Source organism: Trachemys scripta, chromosome 1, assembly GCF_013100865.1.
Source record: "Trachemys scripta elegans isolate TJP31775 chromosome 1, CAS_Tse_1.0, whole genome shotgun sequence".
Taxonomy (NCBI): Eukaryota; Metazoa; Chordata; order Testudines; family Emydidae; genus Trachemys; species Trachemys scripta.
Window position 1 is genome coordinate 7620725 of NC_048298.1, and position 13841 is coordinate 7634565.

The 13841-nt window shown below is 42.5% G+C and overlaps 1 protein-coding gene across 2 annotated transcripts in view; it reads left to right on the forward strand.

Annotated features, from left to right (window-relative positions):
* CHCHD3 (coiled-coil-helix-coiled-coil-helix domain containing 3) overlaps positions 1–11877 on the forward strand; it is a 260404-nt gene extending 248527 nt beyond the window's left edge. Inside the window, exons 7-8 of one of the 2 annotated variants that reach the window (XM_034764274.1) lie at positions 2532–2667; positions 11133–11877. In XM_034764274.1, the coding sequence (XP_034620165.1) occupies positions 2532–2667; positions 11133–11159 (163 nt within the window). In that variant the 3' untranslated portion in view covers positions 11160–11877. The remainder of the gene's footprint in view (positions 1–2531; positions 2668–11132) is intronic. The other variant, XM_034764282.1, reaches the window with a different exon arrangement.
* Positions 11878–13841: the final 1964 nt, after the last annotated feature.

The following is a 13841-nucleotide window of genomic DNA, read 5'->3' on the forward strand; positions in this document are numbered from 1 at the left end:
GCATTAGGGTAGCATAACAAGCATAACAGATCAATACAGGCCCACTGTTCTTCCCTAGCAGAGTAATCCAAGAAAATGGACATGGTCCACTCAAGGAACTGCACCTGTTTGCATTGAACTCCCATAAATACCAGGTTTGAATGCCTGAGGAGCTTGGCAGTGGATGCAGGTGCTTTTTCTAAAACATTATGAAAACAAGTGATTAACGGACAGAAAATCAAAGGCCCTGAAGTGCTGTAGTACTGACAGCAGCATAAAAGTATACCTTGACACATTTCAAATAAAAAATAATGTATGGCCTTTGAATTGTGTTGCTAATAACATGACTCAAAAAAACAAACAAAAGTTTGTCTCTGGCCTAAAACTATTGAAATAATATTTAGACAAATTTACATAATGAAAATATAAAGAGCCATTTCCTTCCTTCCTTCTTTCCCCCAACCTCCCAATTTATATGGGACACAATACAAGGCAGACTTTTAAAGTCACTTGTGAATTAAGGCAGGGTTAGGTCAAGTTTTATATGCATGTCTTTATATTCTGTTAACTGATTCTGTGGTATTGGATTATCAATCCAGAGCAGGCTTTCAGTCAGGTAAAATGACCATTGGTTTTGGCCTTGGAATCTATGAATCTTGTTAGAAACAGAATCATCAGAGCGGTGAGTCATAAGTCTGCAAAGAGCGTATGCCGTGCTTCCCCTCACGTTTTATTTGATATTGATACAGCCAAAGACCTCACTGTAATCAGTCAGTGTACAACATTCTATGGTCATACATTTTGATGTACAACAGCCTCTAAAACACTTGCTAGTATCAGCAGAGAGGGGATTAAGGGAAAATCCTCATCCATAAGAATCCACATAAGTCTGAATTTTCAGATCATAAAGAACGTAAGCACATGGGACTAGATTTAAATTCTGTTTTAGGTGTTTCATGGAGATGTAAGGTACTGAATGAAGAAAGTAAGAGAGAGATGTTTTATATGAGCATATACTGTAAAATCAAGGAGATTTAACATTCCTTTTTTGGTACTACATCTTGAGAGGCTGCCAAGAAGCAGATGTCCCTAAGGAACAGTATTGTGCATTGCAGTTTACTTTCATACTCTAGTACAATATAGAGCTGCCTAGGCCAATCAGCAAATAAGGAGCAAAATATTCATCTGAGGATACTCTGGCTTGATGAGTCTTTTTTTTTTTTTTTTTAACCTTATTGAACTGAAAATCATGTATTGTGGAATGTATATTTGAGCAGCCAGTTTCAGGTTCCTTGAAGAACTAACTGGAAGATGAGTTAAGTATGCTATATATGCACATAAAATGAATATTAGTCTTCAAAGTAGAAGAACCATATCATTTTTAAAGCTGTGTTTATTATTTATAGTCAATAAAAAAGCACTTTGTTACTACTGGGTTTAAAAAAAATATCATTTGACCCTCATGCTATAGTGATGAATGCCATAGAAATACCCTTTTTTACAATTAACACACAGAGGTAGCCAGTTAGTCTAATAATACTTAGCACTTTTCATCTTGAAAGCACCTTGCAAACATCCTTAGCTTTGAGGTAGGCATGCATTCTACCCCCATTTTACAGATGGGAAAATAGTGACCGTTTGCCCTGCCCAAGTTTACAGAGGGTGTCTGTCTGAGCCATGCTTAGAGCTCAGGAATTATTTATTAATTCTTCAGTGCCATAGGCATGGATAGCACTTCATGGATTAATGCAAGATGACAAGATACTTGCCCCAAAGAGGTTATATTTTAAAGGACTGGTCCTGAGATGTGTTCAATTCCCACAGCTCCGATTGAAGACAATGGCTACATTGGGTTAGCAAGAGAGATTGATGCAAGTGTCACGAATCCCATACGGTGAAGAAAACAGACAAAATTCTTATTTAAATCACATACATACCTGGGAATTGGGCTTAGAACTTGAAGCCTTCAGCTCCAAAAATAACAGGATATCATTTGAGCAAAAGGTCATCTCCCTCCGCTGGTGACAACAGTGGGTCCTTTATGTTCTCTGTGGGCCAGGTCCAAGAAGATAGCATTCCCTGCCTGTCCTACACACACAGCCAGTGCATGACCAGCAGCAGTATTAAGATGTCATAGAGATATGCATTGGTGAGGCTTGACTTACCTAGTGGTTCTTCCTGTAACTTTTTCTTATTGTAGGTGAAACCAGGCCTGTTTAGTCGCTTTGGGGCCTTTTAATTAGAGACCTATGCTCAGGTGAAGTAAATTGGGTGTTAGTGTCTCTAGAAACTAGAACTGAATGCTGGATCTAGAAGATGTAGCTGGTCTCTGGTCCTAATAGTCCAATTTATAGCTCCCTTTTGTGCTTGTATTTTATGTTATTCAGGTAACAGCACAGTATAATCTGGAAGCTGCTTTCCTTCCTAGTTCTACAAAATTTTCCTTCCCTTTTACTATTTGGTTTACTTTTAACAAAACGGCTGGATAAAGCCCTCATGAAATCTTTCTCAGACGGAAACTGTAAAATGTTGTTCTGTTTTTCTTTCCCCAGGCGATATGAGTCTCATCCAATCTGTGCTGATCTGCAGAGTAAGATTCTCCAATGTTATCAGCAAAACTCCCATGAGACCCTCAGCTGCTCTGCACTGGCCAGCCAATACTTTCATTGCGTCAATCATGCCAAACAGGTGGGTAGAAGAATGCAGCTACTGAATGGCTTATGGAAATAAGATGGAAAATACTGTTGGATCATCTTGTTAATCCTTCTCACCTGCCAATGCAGGATTGTTCCTAACAGTATGTGTTCCTGTGCTTTGTAGAGTCCAATTTTAAATTACTCAAGCAAAAGTGTTTCCATAACTTCCCTTGGGAGATTGTTCCACAGTGTAATAGACATTACAGTTAGCAAACGTTTCCTCGTATCTGCGATTTTAGCTGCAAGATAAACGGATTCATCTGAGTGGTATTTTTGTCATAAAATTCTATCCATAACATCACCCATTTCAGTAACAAGTTAATGCATGTCCCAAACTGGCTAGCGAACCAGTCAGATTGTAGGAAGTTTTGATTTTTGATGTACACTCAACTCCCGGAATGTGGCATTGTAACCTGCCTATCCTATCCTTTTGCAACCAGGGCCGGCTCCAGGGTTTTTGCCGCCCCAAGCGGCAGGGGAAAAAAACAAAACAAAAAACGCGATTGCGATCGGCGGCAGCTTCACCGCACTGCTTTCTTCTTCAGCAGCAATTCGGCGGCAGGTCCTTCCCTCCGAGAGGAACCGAGGGACCCGCCGCTGAATTGCTGCCGAAGAGCCCTTCCCCTTGGCCGCCCCAAGCACTGGCTTGCTGGGCTGGTGCCTGGAGCCGGCCCTGTTTGCAACCTAATTTGCTAGCATTATAATTTTACCATATAGTGTAAACGTCTAATGTTCTATAAAAGTTTGACTAGCCACTTATGTCAGAAGGATTTTTTAAATGGATAGTTGCAAAATATAATAAAGATTTGTTTAAAAGTCTGTGACTTCCTTAAAAAGCCAGTGATTTAACATTCCTCTTTGGCTTGTAACTGCAGAGTGTAGTTCTTAGGGGTCTTTGATGTATGCACATCATAATAGTGTGGCAGTTGGGTATTTTATTTTGTGAAAGTACAGCTCTTTATGTACACTAACAAACAACCAAACCTGCAGCTGTACTGATAACTGAAGCACTTGGGTACTACTAGCTGACTCACCACACTTAGTGGTATTGCCATATTAGCGCAGCATAAGAGAAAGAGGCTAGAAGTGAGCAAAGTATATGTTTAAATTAGAGATAGGCTCAAGCCTCAAAGTTTGGGTTCAGTTCTCTGAACATAACAATATTTCATGATGGTTCAGATCTGGAGTCTTGGTTTTGGGGCCTTCTCCAACTTAAGTATCAAGAAACGTATTCCATCCTCAGAGGACAGGTCACTAATACAGAATGGTGAAGATCTCTTGGTATCTGGGCACAAGCAAACAATATGCATTTTAAATACGGCCAATGTAAAGTTATACATTTAGGAGCAAAGAATTTAGGTCTTACTTCACAGTGGTCCCTTCTGGCCTTAGAATCTGTGAATTTCTGTGTCTTTGAAGAAATCAGTGAGAGCAAAGCTCACCCCCCACAGCTTTGTATGTATAAAGCATGTGCTTAAATAAGACTATTGATCTCAAATTTTAATGTTGGTGAACTCCAGTAGTTGAAAGGAAAACATCAGAGCTCCTGCTCCAGTGTGTTAGCACAGACTTCAGCAAACTCTTCTGATTCTGATAACATAGCCTTGTTTCCTTTATTGTAGTTAATTATACCTGTAGTGAATACTAGCAAGAGTTTCACCATATCCATTCACTTGGACCTTTTGGCAGTAACTCTGGGTCAGGGCAGCTTTATTTGTCCTGCGGCTGTCTTTATTGGTATTAATACTGCTAATGGTCTGCTGCTGTGGAAATCTCAATCCAACCAACCAGTCACCGGTGCGTTGCAGTGCTAAAACAGCCCGACCCATCTGAGGTCAGCAACGCTTAATAAACGTCTCTCTTTCTAGCCTTATAATCCTTTGTCCGTGTAGTTAGTGTATTCCTTTTGAAATAGGAATCCCTGGTGGATTAGCAACTCTGGAAGAAAGGCCTCCACCTGAACAGCTGCAGTATGTTTGCTCTGTGTGTATGTGTGGGGATCCAAGCTATGGAAGATTTTACATTTTCAGCAAAGCTCCCCAATTCACTTGGTGGTGAATTTCTTACTGTGAATGAGTAGTCCCAACCAAACATGATTCACTGTAGTAGACAGTTAGTATAAAGATCTGAAATGGAAAGGACCAATTAGGTCACCATTTCTATTTCCTCTAGGAATGCAGGACTGTTCCCTCCAGTATGTTCTCTTGAGTTTCTTCCTATCCAGTTATAAATGCACCAAGCAATTGTGCTCCCACACTTCCCTTGATATTCACAGTCTAACAGATCTCACTGCTGATGACATTTTTCATGATACCCAGCCTATATTTTCCTTTGCCAAACCTAATGCCATTTTATTCATTATTTTGGGGCAGACTATGATTGAGCCCTGCTCAGGCACCTAAGGTGTCAGGAAATGCAAGGAGCTTTGGACCACCATGCAGGCATGGACCACAACTACATTCCTTGCACTCCTTTGAGCACAGAAAGTGCGACTGCATTTTTTCCAGTGGGGCACTCACCAGCCTGAAAGGGTTTGTTTTTTCTCTGGTCTACTGGAACTTCCTTGATTCTGTGGGTCTCTTCAAAGATAACTGCCTGTAGTTCAGTAAATTCTTTAGCTAAATTCCCTTTACCCTTTAGGGTGATATCAGCCAGCCCCTGCTAATCTGTGTATATTTAATTTTTCCACATTTTCACTTACTAGCATGCGATGCCTTTCTGCTTTGAAATCTGAAACCAGCATGATGTTGTGGATGTTTATAGATATGGGTGGTGGTAGTTCTTTTAGTGAATAGTTAATCAATAGTTATAGATTGCTTATAACCATATATAATACCTTCTACTGATGTGCTTAAAATCATCTATAATACCTACTGTTCATATTTTTAACATCTCTAAATCATTTATAAACCCGTTGTAAACTAATATAAATAGTGAACAACGCGTCCGTTCCTCACAGGGGTGTTCACAGGCATGAATTCATTCATGTTTGGGAGATGCTCATAGCCTATAGTGATGCAGGGTGAGGAGAAGGGGGTGGGGGGGAAATAAGTGTCCATTTTTTGCCAAACCTCTTGATGGGTGTAAATGTTTCCTGAACAAGAACTTGAGTTTTTTTTAAAGCCCTTTTCTCATTCTCATTCATACATGCTCCCGGAATGGTGATTCATACAAGTTACTTCCTTAATATACCTGACTAGGGGAAGCGTTCTATGATATGAAATATTTGCAGCCAGAAACAACAATTGCGTTGTGATAATGATCATCCGTTCTCATCCTTCATGTGTTACAGCTGTAAATGTAATTATTTTTACCTGCTTTTTACCGAAATTGTACAATGACTATGACATCATTGTTAAATATTATTGTAATATACAGCAAATGAAAATGTGTGTTAAGGGGGATAAATAGAAAGAGGATTCAGGAATGAAAAAGTTAACTGGTGTTGGCTACCAGAAGCAAAACAAAGGGGGGGGGAAATATGCTAGGGGGAATAGACCAAGATATTAAAAACCAAATAAATTAACTAATCCGATTTCCAGGTGGGGAAGCTGGGCACTTATGCTCAGGCAGCAGATTCTCTGTGCTGTTCATAAATTGAATTTATTGACTCCTCTTTCTTGCCTATCATGCTTATAATCACTTCACCCTCTCTTCAATATGCTCTTTATTTCTCTCCCTGTCTGTAATCTTATGTCTCAATCTCGTCTTTTCTTAGAAAAAGCCCGGAGAGCTGCTAATGCTAAGGAATTTGACATCTTGACTTAAATCCGTAAATCTTTACCTGAAGTCCTAGGAAGCTGGTCTGATAAATAGAAGTGTATTATTAATATTTTTCATACTATTGTAATAGTGCGGGAGAAGGAGATACTTGTTACCATCATTAAGTGTAGACACTATGGCCGAGTCCTCGTCAGCATTTTTTAAAAATTTATTTCACTGTTGCAGTACTACCAGTGATGGTAACAATGGGAGCACTAATCTAGACTGTCTACCAGCATTTTTATCACCCTGTTATTAGTCTACGCAGAGCAAATATAGATGAGACATTGGTAAAACCCCCTGAACCCTGCCTATGCTTTGGACTCCACCATTGCTACCAGTCGGTCCTAATTTTCTTGTTGTAAACTCATCCATACTACACCCCAACACAGCCTGTACAGCACAGTTTCTGAGTACAGGTGTACGATTGTAGCTGTGCTAGGCGTGGATGCCAGTTTCTACAGCCATGTTAGGCTGTGTTTGAAAATACTTTGAAACATGGTATCAAGCCTTAGCCTAGCCTACACTACAAATACATCACTGCCAGAAAGCCTGGTTACAAAACATTGTCCCCCAGCCTAGTTACAATCATGATTCCAGTTTGTAGCATAGAGTGGACCTTAATCATGCTTCGTAGCCAGAATAAAGCCATATTTGACCAAGCCCTGCAATAAATATGAAGTCTTTGGATTTTAGTGAAGCACTTGATACTGTCCTACAAAATCTGAATTGAAAAATTATTTAAATTTGGCATGGCTGGGAAAACAGAGGTGGAGTGAAAACTGGCTAAAAGACTTTAATGAAAGATAGCAATAAAAGGCAGTTTATTATGTGGGGGAGTCATATTGTGGGAGGTATCTGCCTGAGGGAGTATTGTTTGGACCATTCTCCTTTGACACCTTCATTAATGACTTGGAAGAGCGAGAAGAAACAGCAAACTGGTGAAAGTAGTACATCGTATTAAAAGGAGACTAACGGTTACGCCCAACAGAGAATTTACAGAAATTAGAAACTTAGGCAAAAGTTAATAAAACTGCTGCTGCTTCTGGGGAGAATAATCCGATTGCAGACGCTCTGGCTCGAGGGAGAGAAACTGGGTAAGCAGTAATGCTGAAATAGGGGTGATAGCCGGCAGTGTTCTCAGAGACATGAGGATCACATCACAGAGCAAGCTGGTGATAGTCCCGCCACAAACCTGCAGCATTCCATTGAGCTCTAGGTACATTGCCAGAAAGATATTGGCTAAGAGGAGACCAGTGGGAGCAGCCTTCCAAGGGAAATAGTGGAAGCCCCATTGCTTTGTAATATTTGGAACAAGATTGGCCACATATAAAATAAATGGGAATGGCCCCGCACTGGCTGGGAGATGGACGAAAGGATCTAACAACTCTCTCTCATTCGCTAACGTCCGTGATACTAGGTACAGAATTTAAGTTGACATTGTAAGGACTTGGCAAAGCACAGTGCTGCCATTCGCAACCAACCAAAAGAGAAAACTGGGCAGCATAAATGACAATGGCTGAGCTGTAATTCAGAAATCCGGCTGAAACCGCTTTCATGGAGATAACGGATCAACTATAGTTGCACAGTCCATTAAGATCTTTTTAACAAAGGGAGACAGTCCACAGTTTTCAGTCTCTGAGGTTTTGCTCCTAATTTACACAGGTCCCTGCTGTTTGTTGCTGAGCAATAGAAAGTACCCCCTCCCCCCCCCACCAATCCCACCTTCTCGGTGCCATAGAACACATCCTTCGGTGTGGAGATGAAATGCTGCAGACAAAGATCTGTGGATGGGCAAATACCTGCCATTTCTTTCCTCACCGTCAAGATTTCAGTGTTAGCAGGATCCTAAGCAAAAGAAACCATTTTTAAATTGTGACTTGCAGAGCTTTTCCCCAGATCATTTGAGATTTTCCTATGATAATTTATGCAGTGTTAAATTTATGCAATGTTAATATTCAGACCAACACCAGTTACATGCAAGTTTTCATACAACCACTGCAGTGGAGTCTTCTAGCTAAAATAGCCTTTGTCAGTTCTGCGGAAACCTCTTAGGGGATGATGTAAAGATTTAGATTATACATTTAGTTAACTAATAAAAGTTTTACTTTGCTTTGTTTCTAATAGCAGCTAAGGAATGTGAAACTGACCCGTCTTACTTTGTCCTCATTTATTTAATCTGGGTTTTGATCAATGTTTGTGATCACTGGGGCAATTCTCTTTGTTTCACACGTACGCCCAGGAACTGCTCCTCAGAGCAATCTTTTCCTTACACCCGAACTGCTCTTTGCAGGTTATCTTCTGAGCTTTAGTAAATGTATTATGTGAGTGTGGTTAAAGTTATAAATGACAGCCTACAGCTTTCCCCTTTATTTTGCTACACACATGCACACTTTGAGAACAGCTCCCATTCGTTTACCTCCTCTCTCCTGATCTCTAAATTCCTGGGCTCTCGACTCCCAAATCTGCCTTGTCCCACCATAACTACTAAAGTAATTGCTAACTGACAACAGTAGCCTGCCTTTTCCCCTGTCATACCAGAGCACGTAACTTTTCAAGGCGTGCATTTGGGGCTCAGGTCTCAATTAGGCCCATCAATTCCAAAAAAGATTCACAGTTCCTCACTTACCACTGCTACCTTTTTTGGACACCAAGGACTAGGAGCAACAGATTCCTTCTGGTTAATCTCCCAGCCCTCCAGCAAATATAGCTTCCACCAGGCTTTTACCATGCTGCTGGCCAATCTAGTACCAACTCCCACTTAGTATGCTCTTTACTGAGCCAGGTACCTATCCTCCCTTACCTCTTGGGGAACCTGTAGATGTTTTTGTTTCCACCAACCTTCTCTCTCACAGGCCATAGCAATAGGAAATCCTCAGCGAGCCCAGTAACACATCCATCCAGGTCTCTACAACCATGGTGGAGCCCATTGCCTGGTACAGTACAGTAACACCTCACTTAACACTGTAGTTATGTTCTTGCAAAATGTGACTTTAAGCGAAACGATGTTAAGTGAATCCAATTTCCCCATAAGAATTAATGAGGGGGGGGGGGGGGTTGGTTCCAGGGAAATTTTTTTTGCCGGACAAAAGACTATATTTTTTAGATAGATAGATAGATTGATTATCTATCTATCTACACACACACACACTGTAAGTTTTAAACAAACAATTTAATACTGTACACAGCAATGATGATTATGAAGCTTGGTTGAGGTGGTGGAGTCCGAGGATGGGCTATTTCCCAGGGAATGCCTTACTGCTAAATGATGACCTGGCACTCCGCTGAGCCCTCAAGGGTTAACATAGTGTTGTTAATGTAGCCTCACACTCTACCAGGCAGCACGAATGGAGGGAGGGGAGACAGCATGGCAGAGAGAGACAGAGACATACACCATGTGTGTGTGTGAGAGAGAGAGATGCGCATTGCCCCTTTTAGTACGCTGACCCCACTCTAAGTACACTGCCTTTTTAAGCAGATCAGCAAGTTAAGACAGCAGCTGCTGCCAGCAAGCTCCCTCCGTCCTGACCCCTGTCATGTCTTCCCCCTTTCCCCCGCTCTGTAGAGATGGGGGGGCAGAAGCGGGGCAAGGGGGCACCCTGACATTAGCACCCCTCTTTTCCTCCTCCCTCTCCCCCCTCCCTGCCCCCCGCACAGCAAGCAGGAGGCTCCCAGGAGCAACTCCAGGGCAGAGGGCAGGAGCAGCACACGGCAGTGTGGGGAAGGACAGCTGAATTGCCCGGCAATTGATAGCCTGCTGGGCGGCTGCCGCATCGGGAACTTAGGGGAGTGGAGAACTGATAGGGGGGCTGCCGGTCCACCCTGGTGCCAAGCCCCCACCAGCTAGTTCCAACGGGCTGCTGTTTCTGCAAGCAGTGGACAAAGCAGGCGGCTGCCAAACAACGTTATAAGGGAGCATTGCACAACTTTAAACGAGCATGTTCCCTAATTGATCAGCAACGGAACAACGTTAACCGAGCCAACTTTAAGTGAGGAGTTACTGTACTCTCCCTTCCAGATGCAGGATATGCTGGTGGAGCTTGACAGGTCCCTGATGTGGGGCTAGAAGGAACATCCGTGCAGCCTGTGAACTCTTGATAATGGAGTACTTGGGGTAGCCACACAGCATGAAACTTCAATGCTGTTACATCTGTGTGGCCTGATGGTGCCTGGAAAATGATCTGTGGAGCACGTGGTCAGTGCGTCACGTTCAAAGCTAGCAAGGCTATTTTGATCCTGCCTCTCAGGCCCCAGGAAATTAGGGGGGCTTTGGTTTGTTATTTTTTTAAAATGTGATGGAAGGTGGTATCCTAAAGACCCTAGGAATAGGATGAACCTACTGACCTTTGGGGATGAGTTTTTCCTTATTGTATGGGCAGATTTTTTTTAAAGGGGGCCTAAAATGGCTAGCAGCCATAGGCGCGACCGTTAGGAAGGATAAAAGGAATGTTCCCTCCAGCTTTTCAGTGTGCTTTTGGTGTCCTGCTCATTGAGTACAGCACTGATGCATTCTGTCTCCTGGTCCCCTCACGTTTTTATGTGGTTGCATGTATGCTGACACTTCTGCTTTACAACGTCTTCCCTGGAGTACAGGTAACGTGCAAACAGTATATAGATGTGGCTGACATTTAAGAGAGCGTCCAGTATAGCTTTAAATGTTGAAATCTGTGTTCCCCACCCCCCGTCTTTTCTTAGCAGAGCCTGCTTGGTAGAGGAGGGTAAGGCGACATCCAAATCAAGCACAAAGCCATCAACTCTAATTCCAGCAGCAGAGCATTTTTTCCAAGCAGATGACAGCCCATTTACAGAGCAGACCAATAAAGAAGAACGGGAAGAACCATTTCGAGAGCAGCAGCCATCACCGTTCAATCAGCGTGGCCGTTTGAAAAGCTAAGACCTGTATCTTATCACATCAGAAATGATACATCCGAGGGTGCTGTTCAGTCGTCGTCAAACTCACTTATTGGTGACTGAAAAAAGGTAAAGAAAAAATATCTTCCATTGACCTTAGAGGAGGGGGAAATGTCTCCGAACGCTGCTATTTCACTGTAGAATCTGCTCAGTGACTCCGTGCAGTCAAATCCAGGGGCAAGTAATGCCTAGTGTCCCAGGGTAGGGTGACACTCTGTGAACTGGCCAACTACTACTCCACACTGTAGGGCCTGTGTTGACTGCTGGCTGTTAAGAACTTTTCCTTTTTATATGCACTTGAAGGAATGTTTGCTTAACTTATTACAAAGATTATGTAACCAAAAAGTCCCCCTCTTCCTCGCCATGCTCTCTGCTGGAATAATGTTAAATACTTCAAGGGTGCAAGGTGTAAAATGGCCTTTCATTACATTCTGTCGGTAACCTATGATCATGTCGTGCTACCAGCTGTCATCAAGTATTGAAAATGATGTCTCACTCTGTATCAACAATAAATATATTTTGTGAACAGAATTGATGTTTGTCTGGTCTGCTTCTTTCCACTGTTCATAGTCAGCTAATGCCCCCATTGTGGTTTGGGTCAATTGCAGCTGGGATTGCTCTAACCCCGAAAGCATCGACTTGTGCATTCCATGCCCACACCAGAACTGGGGAGTCAATAATGATACCCACAGGTAATAACTTTCACCCAGGGATTACAGAGCACTTTGCACAGGTGGTAGATATCCCCATGTTACAATAAGAACACGATGGCACATTGATTTGTCTCGTAACCCAGCAAGCCAATATCAGGATTAGGTTTCTACAAATACTAGATTACACTGACTTCTACTGCTAATGCTGTAGTTCTGGGCTAGGAAGCCGCTGCCCTGCTAGAGAGAGACCCTCCTCCAGACAAAACTTTAAACCTGCCTCGGAGGCAGATAGAAGGTTCCTTGCTCATTTTTGGAAAGTAGGGTGTACTTGGCTGTCCCAGCCAATGCTGTGCATATGAAAGCTGAGCCATTTGACAACTCACTGCTGGTTGATTTGCCCCTGCCCCACCTGCATCTGAGTCCTTATTTTGAAAAATACGTTGAGATTATCTTGAAGATGAAAGACCCTCTATCAAACCAATTCCTGCTATCAGAGTAACACTAAGGCCTGGTCTACACTGGGGGCGGGGGGTGTCGATGTAAGATACGCAACTTCAGCTACAGAAATACCGTAGCTGAAGTCGACGTATCTTATTCTGACTTACCTCCCGTCCTCACGGCGCGGAATCGACGGCTGCGGCTCCCCCGTCGACTCCGGTACGACCACTCGCTCCAGTGGAGTTCTGGAGTCGACGGGGAGCGCGTTCGGGGATCGATACATCACGTCTCGACGAGACGCAATATATCGATCCCCGATAAATCGATCGCTACCCGCCGATACGGCAGGTAGTCTGGACGTACTCTAACAGGGCCAAACCCTATTGTCCTTATTCTGGTAGTACTTTCATTGATTTCAGTTTGTATTTTTATCTGAATGGCTACTACAGCCTGCAGAGAAATTTTTTTATTTATTTATGTTTTGCATGATAAAAGTTTCAAATGAGCAACATATCTGGAACCCTGTTATTTATTTACTTGTTCTCATTCCCTAATTGGCTGCATTAGAACTGTATCCTGCCATACAATTGCAAGTGCACCTGCAGATCTGATTTGTATTCACAGTGTTTTCAGTGACTCTCCTACCCTAATTATCAAGATGCTTTGTGATTAGATTAATTAAAGGGTTGGGTGGTGGTTGTTTTTTTTAAATAGTATAAAAAGAAGCTGGGCTCTTTTAAGTGTGAAGGAACTGTGATAACTTAAGGAGAGGAAAATCCTGGCATGCAGTGTGGGATGCCAGGTAAACTGCTTGAGAGAAATAATAGGAACACAAGCGACATGTTTACACGGTGACTTGCTGTAGTGTTTACAAATCAACTAACTCACAAATTCTCCTTTATAATGTTCTCATTTATAGCCGAGAGCCAAGAAGTTGGCAGATCTTTCCTTGCCAGTCTTTGAATTGGCAGCAAAATGCGACACTGAGGAAGGACTGACATTTTTGAGGCCAAATGATTCTGTAAAATCCGCAAAAGAGAGATGCCGGGGGAAAAGGTCTCTGTTATTGCCAGCTGTTTATTAATTTCCCATTCTGACAGCCATGACCAATGGCACCTGAACTTGCTTGCTTTCTCCAGTTGCATTCAGGGGTTTGAGGTGTTCTGCTCTTTGAAACATCTTCTAGAGTGTCAGCAGCAGCGCCACTAATATTTGTTAGCGTTGGGTTTTGGGGCAACTGATTGTATAGAACGTGACTTGAACTTTTAAAGGGTGGTTGGTCCAGTCTGTGGGCCAGAGTTTGCTGGAACGCCAGAATAAAGCCATAGATATCACTGGAATTACCCAGGATTTATGGGAGTGTAACAGGATAGAGTTAAGTTCTATATCTCTTCCTCCCTAT